This window comes from Cyprinus carpio, chromosome A5 (genome assembly GCF_018340385.1).
Source record: "Cyprinus carpio isolate SPL01 chromosome A5, ASM1834038v1, whole genome shotgun sequence".
NCBI lineage: Eukaryota > Metazoa > Chordata > Actinopteri > Cypriniformes > Cyprinidae > Cyprinus > Cyprinus carpio.
The window spans coordinates 4,492,460-4,509,873 of NC_056576.1; the positions used below are offsets into that span (position 1 = coordinate 4,492,460).

Genomic DNA, 17,414 nt, shown 5'->3' on the forward strand with positions numbered 1-17,414 from the left:
TTAAAATTAAATTTAAATCTGTGATGCAAAGCTGTATTTTCAGCATCATTTCTCCAGTCTTCAGTGTCTCATGATCTTCAGAATTAATTCTAATATGCTGATTTGCTGCACAAGAAGCATTTCTCATTATTATCAATGTCGAAAAGTTGTGCTGCCCAGTATTTTTGTGGAAAACATGATACATTTATCTTTGATGAATAAAGTTCAAAAGAACAACATTTATTTGAAATGGAAATCGTTTGCAACATAAAAAAATATTTACTGTCACTTTGATCAATTTAATGCATCTTTGCAAAATAAAAGAAGTAATTTCTTTCCAAAAAAATAGAAAAAAAATAAATAAAATCTTATTGGCCCAAAACTTATTTATCAAACTTACATGTTGAGTACTGAATATAACATTAATAAAAAACACTAAATCAATTTGATTAAAAAAAAAAGGTTTTTGCTGCATATTAGTATAATGGTTATGAGCATTAAAACTAATGATAATGTCAAACTCCACTGGAATCAACTCTGTGCTTAACATATAAAAGTGTTGCTGCCTATGTAGAGCGTTTCAAATCATTCAAACATAACTGGCTGCATTTCATTGAGGATGCTGAGACTGATGCCTATGTAGACAGCGAGCTCACTAGGCTTTAGTCGGCTGTTTTATCTCACATCAGTGGACCGATGCACATGACCAATCTCTGATGAGAACTATCACAACAACTGCACTGCAAAACACCAACGAAATAGTGGATTGAGGATGTAAAACAGCAGCCGATTTTGCAGCATTCATCTCTAGGTACAGAGCTGAAAGGAAACCAGCCGCTTTTGTTTTGGTCTTCGTGTACAAAAGGAATCAACAGGACAGGAACTCAGTTATTCAAGACTCAATACTTGCACAGCGGTTCATGTGCTCAGAGAAACAAAATGTCCACAAAAATCTCTCTCAGCAATACTAAAGCATAACAGCGACACACAATTCTTCAATAAACAGCCTTCAGCTGCAAAATAAATCAATAACATTATAAACTTTGATCTTAATTTAGATCTGAAAGGATACAAAAGGATCTGTTATGTGTTGGGTAATGATCAGTATTTAAGCGTACCTGTCTCACCGGGCAGGCCGACCCCATTGGTCAGCTGGGTCAGGCTGGGGCTGGACAGCAGCTCGGGGCCCGACAGGTCAATCTTTGAGGCCTGAACCCTGAATTTATCCAGTTCCTGTGACAGCATCCCAAACTGCTCGCTCTGACTGCGGCATTTCTCCTCCAGCTCCCGAACTTTTGCCTACACACAAGATCGACATAAATATGCAAATATTAGTTAATATCCCCGAGCTGCATTAATATGTTAAACACATCAGCTTGTCTGATGAAGAAATGCAGATGCTATTAATCAGCCAAAGCGAAGAATGGTGCACATGTGGGATTAGCCAACCAGGGGTGCGTTTCCCGTACAACGACGTAACTCACTGATTAACCACCATAGTACGACGCATTGTTGTGGAAACTAGACTGTTTCCCAAACACGGTCGCATCTCCGTCGTTTGAACCACATTAGCTCAACAATTAAGGGCCGTTGTTAATGATGTCACACACATGTGGTGGAGTAATAACTTCTGCTAATTAACTGATTCGAGATTTCTGAGATGCTGCTGTATTGAACATGGCACCTGATGACTACTTTACTATGTTGTGTTCCCTGTCATTTTGCTTTATTTGATGTTTGATTCATCGCAGTTTTCCTCTTACGTTATACTCCGGGGTTTCCTTATTTATGCACATATGGACTCTCCAAAAACGGCGCTTATTGAGGACGTGCTAAAATTGATCAATTAAAATGTATACATATATTTAAATTGAATGGAAGATATAGATTGTTCTGCATGTTAGCTTGCTTATTGTGCCCAAAAGCATAATTTATTTAAAGGGGTCATATGACATTGCTAAAAAATTAACATTATTTTGTGTATTTGGTGTAATGAAATGTGTTTATGTGGTTTAAGGTTCAAAAAACACATTATTTTCCACATACTGTACATTATTGTTTCTCCTCTATGCCCCGCCTTTCTGAAATGCGTCGATTTTTACAAAGGTCATCGTTCTGAAAAGCGAGGTGTGCTCTGATTGGCCAGCTATCCAGTGCATTGTGAGTGGCCGAATACCTTAAGCGCGTGACGGAAATGTTATGCCCCATAACATACTGTGATGTGTGTCCCGGCGCGACGAGACAAAACCAATAAAACCCATTACAAACTATGCATTTGTTGCATCCAGTGGGGACGTAATTACTGAGTATAATGACTTGTGCCCCTCACCATCAGAACACCGGCCGGAGTTGTTTGTTGCATCCAGTGAGGACTTTTTTTTGTTTTCGTTGAAACGACAAACAACAACCGCTGCTCTACACTGCTCAAACCTCACGTTTGAATAATCATTGGCAAATTATTTAAATATGAAAACGTACTTACAGGCTGTGAGTCAGCATTATTTGTCAGAAACTACTCTGTAGACTACTCTCACAGGAAATGGTCCTCGTCCCCCATAAAATGTGCTGCACACATCTGAATATTTGGTTTGAACTGTTCTGGAACAGTGTTGTAAATACAACTTGACCACTGATTTCTAGTCGTGTCCTCTTTTAGAAGGCCAAACAAAGTATTTTCGCTTTCACAACGAAACACACAGTGTCTCTACGACATGGCGGCGGCAGCTACAACAATACTACAGTGAGAATCATAGTTACACCTTCTTTCTTTGCGTAAACATTTGGGCGGTTTTATGCAAATCTTCCCACATCGTGACGTAGACATGTGGGGGCGTGTTTAAACAAGGTGTTTTAGGAGGGTGTGGACGAGTCTTAACTTTTATAAAGAATATCTCTTTGGGTTTGAGACTTTAGTCTTTGCAACTTTACTGATCTTATCTATGCACAAACAGCTTGTAACACTCCAAAGAGAAAGGAAAACTTGAAATCGCATCATATGACCTCTTCAAGTCCATATGTCTTACTAACAAGAAACAATGTTTCTAACCACAGGTGGAGAGCTGTGGTTCCTACCACGTATGTTTGCAAAGCTGTGTGCGAATGTTCGTTTGAACTATGGTTTCGGGAAACACCGAATCGTTGAACTGTGTTGGTAACAATGGAACTTGTGACCATAGTTGGCTAAAGATGCTTTTGGGAAACATACCCCAGAGCTTTTGGTGATGAGATGATGATTGAAATATGTTATTGTGTATGGTTATTGTTTATTAATCTAAATGAAAACATTTAACTCAGAAGTCAATCTGAGCTCTCAATGTTTTTGGTTTTCAAGACATTTTTGTGAACTTTAGTGGGAGGTGCTCTCAAAAACAAATGAATTTGAGAAGAGTTTGAGACTATAGCAATGGTCTTTATAAAATATTTATCATCTTTTAACAAAGTGTTAAAGAAAACATCTTATGGAGGTGCAAATTAGGGAACAAATTTATCACTGTATACTCATAAGTTTTCTGATAAATATTATTTATCATGCAACAGATGAAAATAACAAGTCTTAAGTGTATTGTGAAGTGGCTGTGTCTATTCAAACCAATAACCATAAGCACTACTTATTTTGGATATTTTAATAATTCTCAAAATATTAATATTTGTGTTATTGAAAGCTAAACCCTAAAATCATAAAAGCCTGGTGTGTAGGTTTTCTAGATAACTACATCAACACATTGAGCCTGCTATAATCACCACATGATATATGCACAGTCTTTGTTAAAAAAGCACCTTGCAACACAATAAAGAATCATAGATAAAGCAGAGAGTGAAAGGGAGGTGCGCAGGGGAAAGGAAAGGGGTCTAAAGTCATTTTACTGAGCGCAAAATACAAGCCTGTAATAAAAACTCAGGAGTTTGAGTTTGTGAGAGTACGGCGAGCTAGTTTCACTTCCGGCCCTGTGGTTCAGTTTCCTGGCACACTGAGAGCACAGGGCTCAAACACACACACACACACACACACACACACACACACACACACACACACACACAAACTGGCCGACTGTCACTTATTTAGTCCCTGCTCAAACTCTAAAAATAAAGAGTTTCCTGTAAAACTCTAACCTCAAAAGTCTATGTGTCACATTCAAACTTTAAGTGTCACATTTAATGTTAAGATATTAAATAGAAAATACTCCGCAAAATGCATTGGCACACTGCAACACAAAAAGCTGATCAGCTCCGCCTAATAAAACGAAACTTTTAGCAGTGTTTCTGGTCCTGTTGCACTTATTTAAGTGCTAAAACCTTGTCTAGCTGAGAAAACCTTCTTGCATAAACCACACACACACACACACACACACACACACACACACACACACACACACACACACACACACACAAGCTCTAGAAACTAAAGCCAAGTTGGCTCTAAAGGGCCGAATGAATGCGTTTTGAGTGGGTCTGATACCTGCATGCAGTCCAGTGTATTCTGGTTAGCAGCCAACAAAACAAAAAAAGTAAAGGACAGAAAGAGAGAGAGGAAACATCATGCATTTCAAAAGCAGTCAGAGCAGATATTAAATTAGATTATTAAATGCTGTAGTCCATGATCTGTTGCACCACATCACTGTTGAGCGCATCTAAAGCCTTGAGACTCAAAATGTACAAAACAAGAGCATTATGAAGTTATTTTTATGTTTCAAGGTACTAGAGTGAAATGCTTCATACTATGTCTTTCCAGATCAAATGTAAGGACAGTCTGAGCAGTACACGCTCAGAAAACAATCAGGAACCTGCTTGCGACATCAAGATCAAGGGTTAGATTCCCTCTGATACTGATATAGTATAAAGGTCAAATGCAATGCGAGTCATTTTGGACAAAAGAAAGAAAATGACTGCTTTGAGCACTATGCATGCCTTGTTGAATGAATATTTATTTTCTTTTATTCCATACTGCATATTTATTTTATTACAATTATTTAATTTTATTAAAATTTGAATAGATGCTATGGCAATATTGTATGTAAAACAACTCAAAGTACTTAAAAAAAAAAATAAGAAAACTTGGACTTGTAGGTAAACAGGGCCCTCTGCAGGATGCAGATACAATCATCAGTGATGCAGTTTAAAGAAAGAAACAGGAAATGCAACACATCAAACAGGAAGTGCACACGCTGTACTCTACCAGCTCTCTGTGCAATACGAGCTGCACCAGATCCTGAGAAAGACACAGTTCAGTTAAACAACACACAAATACACAATCATTAAAACCCTGAGCATTATAAACACAGTTGGCTTCTATCATCCACTCATCACAGCTCCTATGCTAATGCACTTTAAATGGTTAATTTAACAAGAACACGACCTGACATGATGAAAACAATCACAAAGCAACGAGATGTGAAACTCACCTCCAGCATTTGCACGACACCTTCATGTTCTCTTTTAGCAAATAACTGAGCCTGCAGAACCAGAAGACACTCTTAAACACAAAATCACACATACACTAATCTGATTCATCATAGGCATGCTGTAACAACATTACGAAACACTAGTAGCGGAGATGAAAAACTGCTTGTAACTGAAAAATGGATTAAATTGACAAATTAATAACCATCTACATTAAACCGTTCTTATGAATTAAATAATCAACTAGTTTAATAAGGCTCAGAGGCAGAGAATTGGCTCTTTTGGCACTTACATTTATTCACTTAGCAGATTTGCAATTTGTAACAGAGCCAACAAAAAAATAATTATTAAAACATTTAACACTTTTAGTGAATAATAAGTAATTAAAATTATGCCTTTAATTGTATTAATTAAGCAGGTGCTCTTATCTAAAGGAATTAATGAGAGACATAAGCAATTTGTCACAGAGCCAAAATAAATAAATACAAATTATGAATAAATAAAATTCTAATAAATAATAAATAATGCAATAATAAATAATAATGAGAAAAAATTAGGATCAAAACTGTGAAAAAAAATTTGTCAGCTGTACAATTTATCATTCTCTGACGGTGAGAGGCAAGTAAAGATATATTTTTCTATTCAAGAATGATTCTGGGTTTAATAAAAGTACAGTTCTATCCACAGCATCTGTGGCTTTTGTATAAAACTTTGACACTATGGTCAAACCAAGCATGACATGTTGACATGATGTCAACTCAAATGAATACGCAAGAAATGTGATTCATCACATAACACCTTGATTAGAACCAAATGTCAACAGATCGTCAGGGTTTGCATTCAGGAATACAAAGCACAAACAGTCCTATATTAAATTCCCATAACTGTGATAACAATGTGCAACCTACCCGCTGGAGTCGCTTGATCTCATCCTGTTTGAACTTGAGGATAGCCAGTGCCTGCTCATGCTCCAATTCCAGCTGCTGCCTGCGCTCAGCGACCTCTCGCATGTGCTGCCATCGCACACACACACAAATATACAAACCCATTACACACCGAAGGCAATGTGAACGTGTTGAGAAACGGATTAAATGAGAGTCTTTTACCTTTAGGACCTGCTCTAGGTTCTCCAGCTTTGCACGGAGTCGCTGGTTCTCCTCCAGAACTGAACTATGCTGAGCGTTCAAAACACAGAGCTGTTCCTTTAGCTCCTCATTTTCAGCCTGCGACTACAGAAACACTCATTTTACACTGACCTTTAACCCCCAGAGGGAGCTTAAACACACTTGAAGGAATAGATCACCTAGAAATAAAACTTTGCTGAAAATGTCCTCACCCTCAGGCCATCCAAGATGTAGATGAGTTTGTTTCTTCATCAGATTTGGAGAAATGTAGCATTGCATCAGTGTCTCATCAATGGATGCTCTGCAGTGAATGGGTGCCGTCAGAATGAGAGTCCAAACAGCTGATAAAAACATCACAATAATCCACAAGTAATCCACAGCACTCCAGTCCATCAGTTAACATCTGGAGAAGACAAAAGCTGTGTGTTCGTAAGAAATAAATCCATTTTTAATATGTGTTTAACTTTAAATAGTAGCTGAAATATGAGTCCATAATCCATAATAACGCTTCCTCCAGTGAAAAAGTGTTCTGGTGTGAATCAGGAGAGAAATCTGCACAGATCAAGCACTGTTTACAAGCCAAAACAACTCTAAACAAATATGTGGATGGATTTTGATGTGAGAGACAACAGGAGATGGACTTTTTCACTGGAGGAAGTGTTATTATGGATTATGGATTATATCCGGTTTAGTTAAAAAAAAGTCTTGATGGATTTGTTTCTTATAAACACGCAGCTTTTGTCTTCTCCAGACGTTAACTGATGTGCTGTAGTTCTGTTTGCAAGACGTTGGGTTATTATGATGTTTTTATCAGCTGTTTGGACTCTCATTCTGACGGCACCCATTCACTGCAGAGCATCCATTGCTGAGACACTGATGCAATGCTACATTTCTACAAATTTGATGAAGAAACAAACTCATCTATATCTTGGATGGCCGGAGGGTGAGTTAATTTTCAGCAGACCTTCATTTTTGTGTGAACTATTCCTTTATATTTTAATATAACAATGTTTCACCTGGTCGAGCAGCTGAGCCTTTCTCCTGAGGAGTTCTGCCTCCTCCACTAAGTGCTCATTTCTGCTGCGCTCGTCCACTAGCTGGTTCTCCTGTGAACAAACACACACGCAGCGTGTTTTCCAGCCTGACATGCAGGAGATGCATGAACTGTAAGCATTAAAATATTAGACTTAAACACTCACCAAATCGAGACATCGTTTTTGTCTCTTCCGCACCTCATGCTCAAGAACCTCACATTCTTTCCTCTTCTTGCCCAACTCACTTTCCTGCAGAAACATCGCACATGTTCATGTTCATGGATATGGTTATTTTAATTAAATTAAAAGATTTGCTTTGATTTATTTTTACTGAGCAAGGGAAAATAAATAAATCAATTAATTAACTAATTAATAAATAATAATAATAATAATAATAATATTTTTAATTATTCAGCAAAGAACAATTTCTAAAATAGAAAATTTTACAGCTGATAAATGCTAGAAAAATTCTCTGTGCACAAAGATTTTAAATTTTTAACATGAATGACATTTTTTTTTTTTTTTTTTTTTACAAAAAAAGGATGTATTCCTTTATTTAAATGTCTCAAAATTTAAACAATTAACAATTATTTACATTAATTGATTCTGATAGTGAAAATCATGTGCATACTTTTGCCCATTTAATCCATATATTTGTCCCAGGCTCCCATGTATTCAGGTATTTTGGCATTTTTTGGGGTTACGGTGCAAAATCTGTGCATATATAATTATTTATATATTTGATGTCAGTGGAAATGTACATGCAAACGGTACATCTCTATGTCTGTGATCATGTGACTCTTACCAGCAACTGAAGACGCTCTTCTGTGGTCTGCTCTTCCTGCTGGGTGGAGCCTGTGCCCTGCTCGGGCTTCACTTGTGTCTCTGACTCCTCCCCCTCTGCAGGAGTCTCCTCCCCTTTAACAGGGGCCTCATCTACTACTGTGGGCGGGGTTTCAAGTGCAACCTGAAAAGAGAGAAAAAAACACTTAGGCGGGGTTTCAAGTACCATGATGTAAATGAAAGATTCATGTCTGAAGATGACAAATACAAAGATTAATAAAGTACACTTTATAAACAAAAAGAAATACTCTATTTCAGTTTTTTATTATTCCAAATATTAATGTCTAATACAGAAAATAAATAATACTTGCCATTTCTTTATTATCGTTTTTAAACCAGAAATTACAACATCAATTTCTAAAATTTAAATAAAACGATTTCAGTAAAAAATCTGAAAAAAATGTTTTTTTATTTAAAATTTAATGTTAACCAATTTTTTCTTTATTAGTTTGTGAAATTTACTCAATTTCTGAAAATAAGTAAATCTGAAAAAAAATGGTTTTAAACCAATTTTCTCCACTTAACAATAATGATAATGAGAGTTTTAAAAAAAAGAAAGGCAAAAAACGTGTAATGTTCTTAAAGTCAACAGGAAACATGAAATGCAATCCTTCCATAATTTACTTACATACTATGACCTATTTCTGAGTAAAACGGCATATTTAAAAAGGAAATGTAATAAAAACATGGACATTTCTCATCAGTTTTTGTGAGATTCGTTCTTCTGCAGTCATTAATAAAGTCCATTTGACTAGTTTTTGTCTAAAGCATCAGTCATTGGAAAAGATGAGATCTGCTCTCAGTTCGTCTTTACTCAGCAGGTTAAGGGTCAAATGCCTTAGAAGCTAATTTTAGTGACCATACCTACTTATGCTCTAAGTGGAGCTATTGCACTGCGGCCAAAGCCACGACCCGGTAACAGGATCAAACAGCCAACGAGGAGCCATCCGTCAGCTTCGTCAGCATTCAGACTCATTAGCATCACACACACTCGCACGTACTGGCCAAACTTCAGCTGTTATAGAGTTATATTCTACCATGAGAGATCCATAATGATGAGGAATTATCACACTATAATGATTCAGTGCAACAGTCTGCTTCAGGAAGTTCAAATCCCATTCATGCTCACCAAAGAGAAACTGAATAATAAAGCATTAACCTCTCAAAGCAGATGATAGGAGCTACTGAAATCAAGTCAGCGATTTAAAGTTTTAAATGCATGTTTATTTTGAAATAAACTTTAAATATAGTGTTAACTTATAACACACCTGCATCTGAAAAAAAAAGTCCTGATGCTTTGCAAAAAATGCCTAATGTTACCTAATTTGATAATGCTAAGTTTAGAAACATAAATAAAAACTTTCCATCATGAACAGTTTTTTTCCCCACAAAATAAGAACAAATATTTTTCAAATTATATATATATCAGCTTTAATGCACTTACCAAAAAAAAAAAAAAAAAAAAAAAAAAAAAAAAGTCAAATGTCAAATGTTTTAGTTTTAATTCACTCAACTCATGATTCGATTCACAATTTTTTTTAACAAAATGGGATTTAAGACAAATTATACATTTAATGTGTCCTTTTATTATTGCTTGCACAAAATGCTGCATGTTTCTTATAATTTCTTGAAATATAACACTATAATAGTATACTAATATAGTATATTATTGCTCTTTTGTTGGTTTTGATTGCTTCTATTGTCGTCATTTGTAAGTTGCTTTAGATAACAGCGTCTGCTAAATGACAAAATGTAAATATTATATAAATGTAAATAACAAAACTTAATTTTATTTTGAAAACAAGCCCCAAATCAAATAAATAAATAACACAAATAAAAGAAATCTCTTCATATAAACAAAATAAAGCTTTGTCTTTGCTCTTTCCATTTAAAATGAGAGGCAACCGCTGCATTTTAATCATGATCCAAACAAAGATGCTGCATACATGCATCACGAGCAGTTTCTAATCTAAATTAGATTGTATAATTTCAAAATCTAAAGCAAAAACAGAATGGTTTGACTTCAGTTTTGTGAAACTATGCATTAAAATTATCTGCATGGAAACAGAAACAGCAGACGAGCTGAACGTGACGCAGATTCACTCTCTGCCAGCAGGTGGCGCTTAAAGCGTTTCCTTGGTTTCCGCTGTAAACAAAGCAGCGCTGCACTTATGAACTTTAATATGCATTATACAGAGGCAGGAATAAAAGAAAAAATACCATCTAAACTTTTCTAAAGACAGTAAGTTCCCCTCAGACATACAATCATATAAACTCTTACACTTAAATGAATCACGATTTGTTTAGCATCTCAGCCGATTTGAATCGTCACATATTTGAATAGATTTTTAACCGGTTTGCGGTCAATCATTACATCCCTAGTTTTAAAGACAAAAACAAGTATCGATAATGTATTATTTAGCTTACAATATGCAAAGCAGTGGAAAAAACATGTTCAAATACTCCATTTAATTTCCAAAAACTTAAGCGAAATCAGCTTTTTTTTCACTAAATCTGTAATTTTCTGTTTCTGTTTGGATGCAGTAAAACTCCCAGCGATGTGTCAGAAAACATATGGCTTATGTTTGCATTTTCTTCTGTCACTGACTATAATTGTAACCTTGAGATCGAATAGTTTTAATGAGACTCGGATCCAGAAAGGAATCATGTGTTTTTCTGCTGATTAAGAGAAAATACAAGACAAATTCACCTTAAAAATGGTTGTCAAATGCAAAAACGCTACAAAATGCCTCATATTTTGTGAGAAAATGCAACATTTTCCAGCAAAACAGACACTATTTTTGCAATCAGCAGCACAGAATTAGTAAGAAATGAGTATTGGATTTCATTCAGGCCGGTCTAATTAATTAATGCCATATTTCATAAAATAATTTTTCTAAATTCCAGAAAATAATTCTGGAACCAAGGCTGCTGAAGAAGTGGTTGTTGCTCTGTAATACAAAATACAACAGGCAAAACAAGTTTACACAGCAATGCAAAATGATAAACCTCCCTGAACCGCTAACAATCAGCAGCATAAAAACCCTCATTAGCTCAAATTAAAGGCTTATAACACGCTATTCCACATACGGCTGAAATCTCCAACATCTGTGGAGGTCCAAAATGATTCACATGATGAAATAACCGAGCAGAAGTGAGTGACTAATTCTGTGTTCTGCTTTTATTTTTCATTAGTACTTTTCCTCTGTAGTGTGAGATGTGTGTTTTTGAGTTAAATCTCCTCTTCTTTTGACTGAGCACCTGTCTTTTGTTTTTGTCATCTGATCTGTCACACAATCTGCAGTGGAAATGATCTGTCATTTAAAGGAAACGAGTAAAAGCTCCAGAGTCCCTGAAACAGCCGTATAATGACAGATTTGTGCATCCACTTTTAATTAAACTGTCAGACACATCCAGCCGAGATATTTGACTGCTGGGAGAGCCGGATAGATGATCAAAAACACATCTTATGGATAATTCTGAATTCTGCTGAAAACATAGGAAGATATTTTAAAGAAAGTGTGTAACCAAGCAACTCGTGGTCCCCATTGACTTGTATAGCATTTTGGGGACCATCAACTGTTTGGTTACCAAAATATATTATTTTATGTTTTACATAACTTTGAACAACTTGAGGGTAAATGATGACAGAATTTCAGTTCGTGGTCCCCATTGACTTGTACAAAGATAATACATTAAAATACACAAATCAAAGATGAATCAAAGTACATCAAGACAATGGTTTTATATTACAGGTTTTCTGAAATGTTATGTTTAAATATGGGTCAAAGACATTAGGTTGTCTGCATCAAAAGAAATTCACAAAAGTGATTTTATGTCCATAGAAAAATTCAAACAACATGCTTATTCTGATGTGTACATATTAAAATATATAAAAGAATAAGGGAGCTTATTAAATTAGATTGTGTTTTAAATGAGAAAAAAATTCTTACTGACAAATGGGCAAAACTTAGGATAGTGACAAATTTTAAAAATGTAAAATTACTGCTTTTTGTTGTAAATATGCCTGACAACATTGTTACACTGAATGACATTTTACTGGGTCTCTTCTGTAAATCAGGGAAAAATGTAGAATATTTTTTATTTTATTTTTTATTTTTTAATTTTGGGGGGAAAACAACAACAATTTAAAGCAGTATTACACTTATTGTTTTTATGCTTAAACCCTTTTTCCTCTCTGACCCATATACAAATGATATATTATCTCATTATTATTACATACTTGGGGGGAAAAACAACAACAATTTCATTACTATTTTTAATGTTTTTGAAAGAAGTTGCATTTATTTGATCAAAAATACAGAAAAAAACAGTAATATTGTGAAATATTTACAACTTAAAATAATAGTTTTCTATTTGAATATACTTTAAAAAAATAATTATTCCTGTGATGCAAAGCTGAATTTTCAGCATCAATTGCTCCAGTCTTCAGTGTCACATGTAACATCCAGTCTATCACATGATCATTTAGAAATCATTCTAATATTCTGATTTATTATGAGTGTTGGAAACAGTTCTGCTGTCTAATATATTTGATGAATAAAAGGTTAAAAAGAACTGCATTTATTCAAAATAAAAAAAAAATTCTAATAATATATTTCTAATAATATATTTTCTTTACTATCACTTTTTATCAATTTAACACATCCTTGCTGAATAAAAGTATTGATTTATTTAAAAAAAAAGAAAGAAAAAAATTACTGACCCCAAATTACTGACCAGTAGTGGTATATTGTTGTTACAAAAATATTTATATTTTAAAAACATAGATTCTTTTTTTTTTTTTTTTTTTTTTACTTTTTTTATCGCATCAAAGTATCCTAAAAAAGTATCACATGTTCTGAAAAAATATTAAGCAGCAGAACTGTTTCCAACTTTGATAATCCATCATCATATTAGAATGATTTCTAAAGGATCATGTGATAATGATCCTTAAAATTCAGCTTTGCATCACAGAAATAAATGATAAATTTAAAGTATAATAAATTTAAAAACAATTATTTTAAGTTGTACTAATATCTCACAATTTTTACATTTTTTTTTCTGTATTTTTTGATCAAATAAATGCAGGCTTGATGAGCAGAAGAAACTTCTTTCAAAAACATTAAAAAATAGTAATGTTTCCAAACTTTTGGTCTGTACTGTATATCCATATACAAATGATATATTATCTCATTATTATTACATACAATTCCAGAACTGAAATCCGAACATCGGATGAAGTCTTGTTTCATATTTTTTTTTTTCTGTATTTATATTAGATTTTACTGTAAGTATTTTTATCACTCCATATATTAGAAAATACTGTCAACAGTCTGAAAGAAAAAACAAACAAACAAACAACAACAACAACAAAAAAAACATTTTTACCATGTTTTTAGAAAAAAAATGTAAAAAATATTTCATGTGGATTGGGAATAAAACGGTTAAGTTTGGTATATTTAAGTGCTGCTGAAGTGACATGTATTGGCATTTAAATCTACAGATGCATAAAGATAAAGTGTAATAAAATTAATGTTAATTGTGTATTTTTGATGTTTTCACCAGTCTGAAAGAAGACATGATATGGAAGCAAAATTGCCCCCTGCATGAAAAAACAATGACTTGCCTCTAGCATCTTGCCTTAAATATCTGACGAATTAAATATTCTCATAAACAGTGCATTAGAGTTATGAACAAGTCTGTGTTTATGTGCATTTCTGTGTTCATGTGATCCTGAAAAAACACTAGACGCAACAGTGATGAAGCAGGAAAACAACTCATACGTAATATCAGTGAGCTCATAAATGGCAGTACTGTTTCCTGTGATTATGCACATTTTTAACCTAGCATCTCGTTTCCGTCCCAGTCATTAACATGCTAATTGCTATTGCTAGTCACCGACAGGTTGAATTATGCTTGAATCTCGATCTAGTGAGCACTTTGTTAGACAAAAACTTGTCCTGATCAAAATGTTCAACAGTTTCCTTTTCCCTAGAAGTTTAAATATGCACATCTGCTGAACATTTGTCAACTTTTAGTAAAACACTAGCATATTGAAATTAGCTGCAAAGCTAACATGCACACAACTCTCGTTCTGATTACATGAGATCTGCACTGACAAACAGTCATCATGAGAGTATACATCTATATTCTACATTTAAGGCAAAACTAACCCCCAAATTAAGACTAAACCCACAAAACTAACCCACTTTATTGGTTAAACTGCCTTATATTGAGTCCTCATGCACAGGCCTGATGGTGGCTAAAGCTAAAACCTGTTCACCATCCTATTCAGCTGCACCTTTAAGAATTAAAACTCAGTCAAATAAACTCATCTGAAACCGAACCTTCGGTTTAAGGCTTATTTTATTTGCACTAAGGCGGTTCGACCCCATACGCCGGCCTCCGTTCGCTATAAGCACATTGCTGTAATCCCCGTGGACTACTGAAACGGGTAACTAGATCACTTCTTTAAAAAGCACCTTAATGGATTGGCCTGCCTGCCGCTGGTTTGCTTTAAAATGAAATGCATCAACTGTCTTTATGCATCTCTTCCTTCTGCTATTGCAATCTGTTTGCATATTCAAACTCACACATCTGGCTGAGCCGAACTACTGTAAAACACCAAATTTTGTTATGCACCATCCAAACTAGACCTAAAAGTGACTCTACTGTAGCTATTCATTCATGCACAATAGTGCACACATTTTATGCATGCAAAGACAAAACTGTACAAGGCAGCTTTGAGAAGCTGGAAGGGCCGTAATCATACGCCAGCGCTCGTCTGCTGATGAGGACAGGTGAGTGTTATAATCGCTCCTGTGCTGACGGCACGCGCACACACACTCTTCAGTCTCAAATAACACATGCATGTTACATCATTACAGCATTCATGCAATTATCACGGCTACAGGATGTGTTCGTCTCAGCAACGGCGTACAGTATGAACACTATATGTAAATGTGGCCTACCCCTGTCCTGTGAGCCGATGGAAAGAAAAGTGTCCGCGTGTGGGACGGCTGCGGGAATCTTTGGTTCGCTTTGGGCTGAAGTCGTAGCTACCATCCAAAACCCTCTCAACGCTACCACAGCAACAGCCAGAGGATTATGGGACCATACCATTCTGCTGTCAAAGGGGATTAGAGCGCACACAACATGGCCCCTTTCTTTCTGTGTGTGTGTGTGTGTCACAAATGACCAGATTACCCTGTACCGCTATTCTCATCCAGGCTTTACAGAGACAGTGAGGACAGCTGAGATTGAAACTTCAAATGGTCAGTAAAGTGTGTGCAACACAGACCAGCAGTCAAAACTTTAGACATTTCACTAACTTACCTCAAGCATTTAGTTAGAAGCCTTTTGCACACAATGTACGTATGCAAAGAACATGCATATTGATGAGAAAGACAGTGTGTTAACTGATGTAATCAACCTGATTAAGACTTAAAGGAATAGTTCACCAAAAAATGAAACTTTGCTGAAAACGTCCTCACCCTCAGGCCATCCAAGATGTAGAAGAGTTTGTTTCTTCATCAGATTTGTAGAAGTGTAGCATTGCATCAGTGTCTCAGCAATGGATGCTCTGCAGTGAATGGGTGCCGTCAGAATGAGAGTCCAAACAGCTGATAAAATCATCACAATAATCCACAAGTAATCCACACCACTCCAGTACATCAGTTAACATCTGGAGAAGACAAAAGCTGTGTGTTTGTAAGAAACAAATCCATCATTATTAACATATTAATAATATTTATTAACTTTAAACCATTGCTTCTGGCCAAAACATGACGTTTTAATAATATTTTTTAAATTTAAATTTTCTGTTGTCTCTCACATCAAAATCCAGCCACATATTTGTTTAGAGCTGTTTTGGCTTGTAAACGGTGCTTGATCTGTGCAGATTTCTCTCCTGATTCAGACAAAACTACTTTTTCACTGGAGGAAGCGTTTTTATGGAGTATGGTGCTGTGGTTTATTGTAATGTTTTTATCAGCTGTTTGGACTCTCATTCTGACGGCACCCATTCACTGCAGAGCATCCATTGCTAAGACACTGATGCAATGCTACATTTCTCCAGATCTGATGAAGAAACAAACTCATCTTTATCTTGGATGGCCGGAGGATGAGTATATTCTCATTTTTGGGTGAACTTTTCCATTAAAGGTGATCATTTTTGCAACACTGAAAGCACTAACCTAGAAAAAACAGTCATAAATTTTGTTAATTAAACACTCCTACTGCACTTGCTTCACCCCTAATTATCATTGGCCACCAAACAGATAGTCCCACCCCAAACTCACATCATTGGTTGAGTCAGAGTTGAGTATTAAATTGGTATACGGGAAAGCATTCTCTCTCTCTCTCTCTCTGTCTCTCTCTCTCTCTCTCTCTCACACACACCACACAGGGTGGTAAAAAAAAAAAAAAAAAAAAAAAAACACACACACACACACGTACATGTTGGGTTCAGTATATAGAGTTGTTCATTAGCTATTATTATAGATTATGGTGTAGTTCATTACATGAGCAGAAACACAAAAGTGTAAACAAAAAATAAGCCCTGAAAAAAACCCACAGGAACAGACCCATCATAACAAACACACACGCGTACACACACGCGTACACACACGCGTACACACACGCGTACACACACGCGTGTACACACACACACACACACACACACACAATAATCCGACTCCTGACCAGCCGCTTTCACAGAACAGATGACTCTGCCCAGGAAGAATCCTCCAGATATCTGTTTATATCAATGACACTTCAGAGCACAGAGAAACGGCTGAGCAATAACAGCATTACGACAGTTCACCAGTGGATTGAGAGGATTACACCAGACTGGTCAGTTTGATGCAGGACAGAGATTTTCAGTGGTTTTTACACAAGGCAACCGACCACTAAAATAATCAAAACTAGACTCATTTTCTACAATAAACTATACAAAATTAAACAAAAACTCCCTTAAAATCAAACCAAAAACTGCACATTAAACAAACAATATGTAAACTGAGGGCTGAATAGG

At 35.6% G+C, this 17,414-nt stretch overlaps 1 protein-coding gene across 1 annotated transcript in view; it reads right to left on the minus strand.

Annotated features, from left to right (window-relative positions):
• Nucleotides 1-17,414, minus strand: part of LOC109068678 (peripheral-type benzodiazepine receptor-associated protein 1-like) — a 106,409-nt gene that overhangs the window by 31,399 nt on the left and 57,596 nt on the right. Inside the window, 8 exon segments of the mRNA XM_042757246.1 lie at nt 1,098-1,278; nt 4,436-4,456; nt 5,379-5,429; nt 6,285-6,389; nt 6,483-6,605; nt 7,517-7,606; nt 7,700-7,783; nt 8,340-8,501. Coding sequence (XP_042613180.1) covers nt 1,098-1,278; nt 4,436-4,456; nt 5,379-5,429; nt 6,285-6,389; nt 6,483-6,605; nt 7,517-7,606; nt 7,700-7,783; nt 8,340-8,501 — 817 coding nt within the window.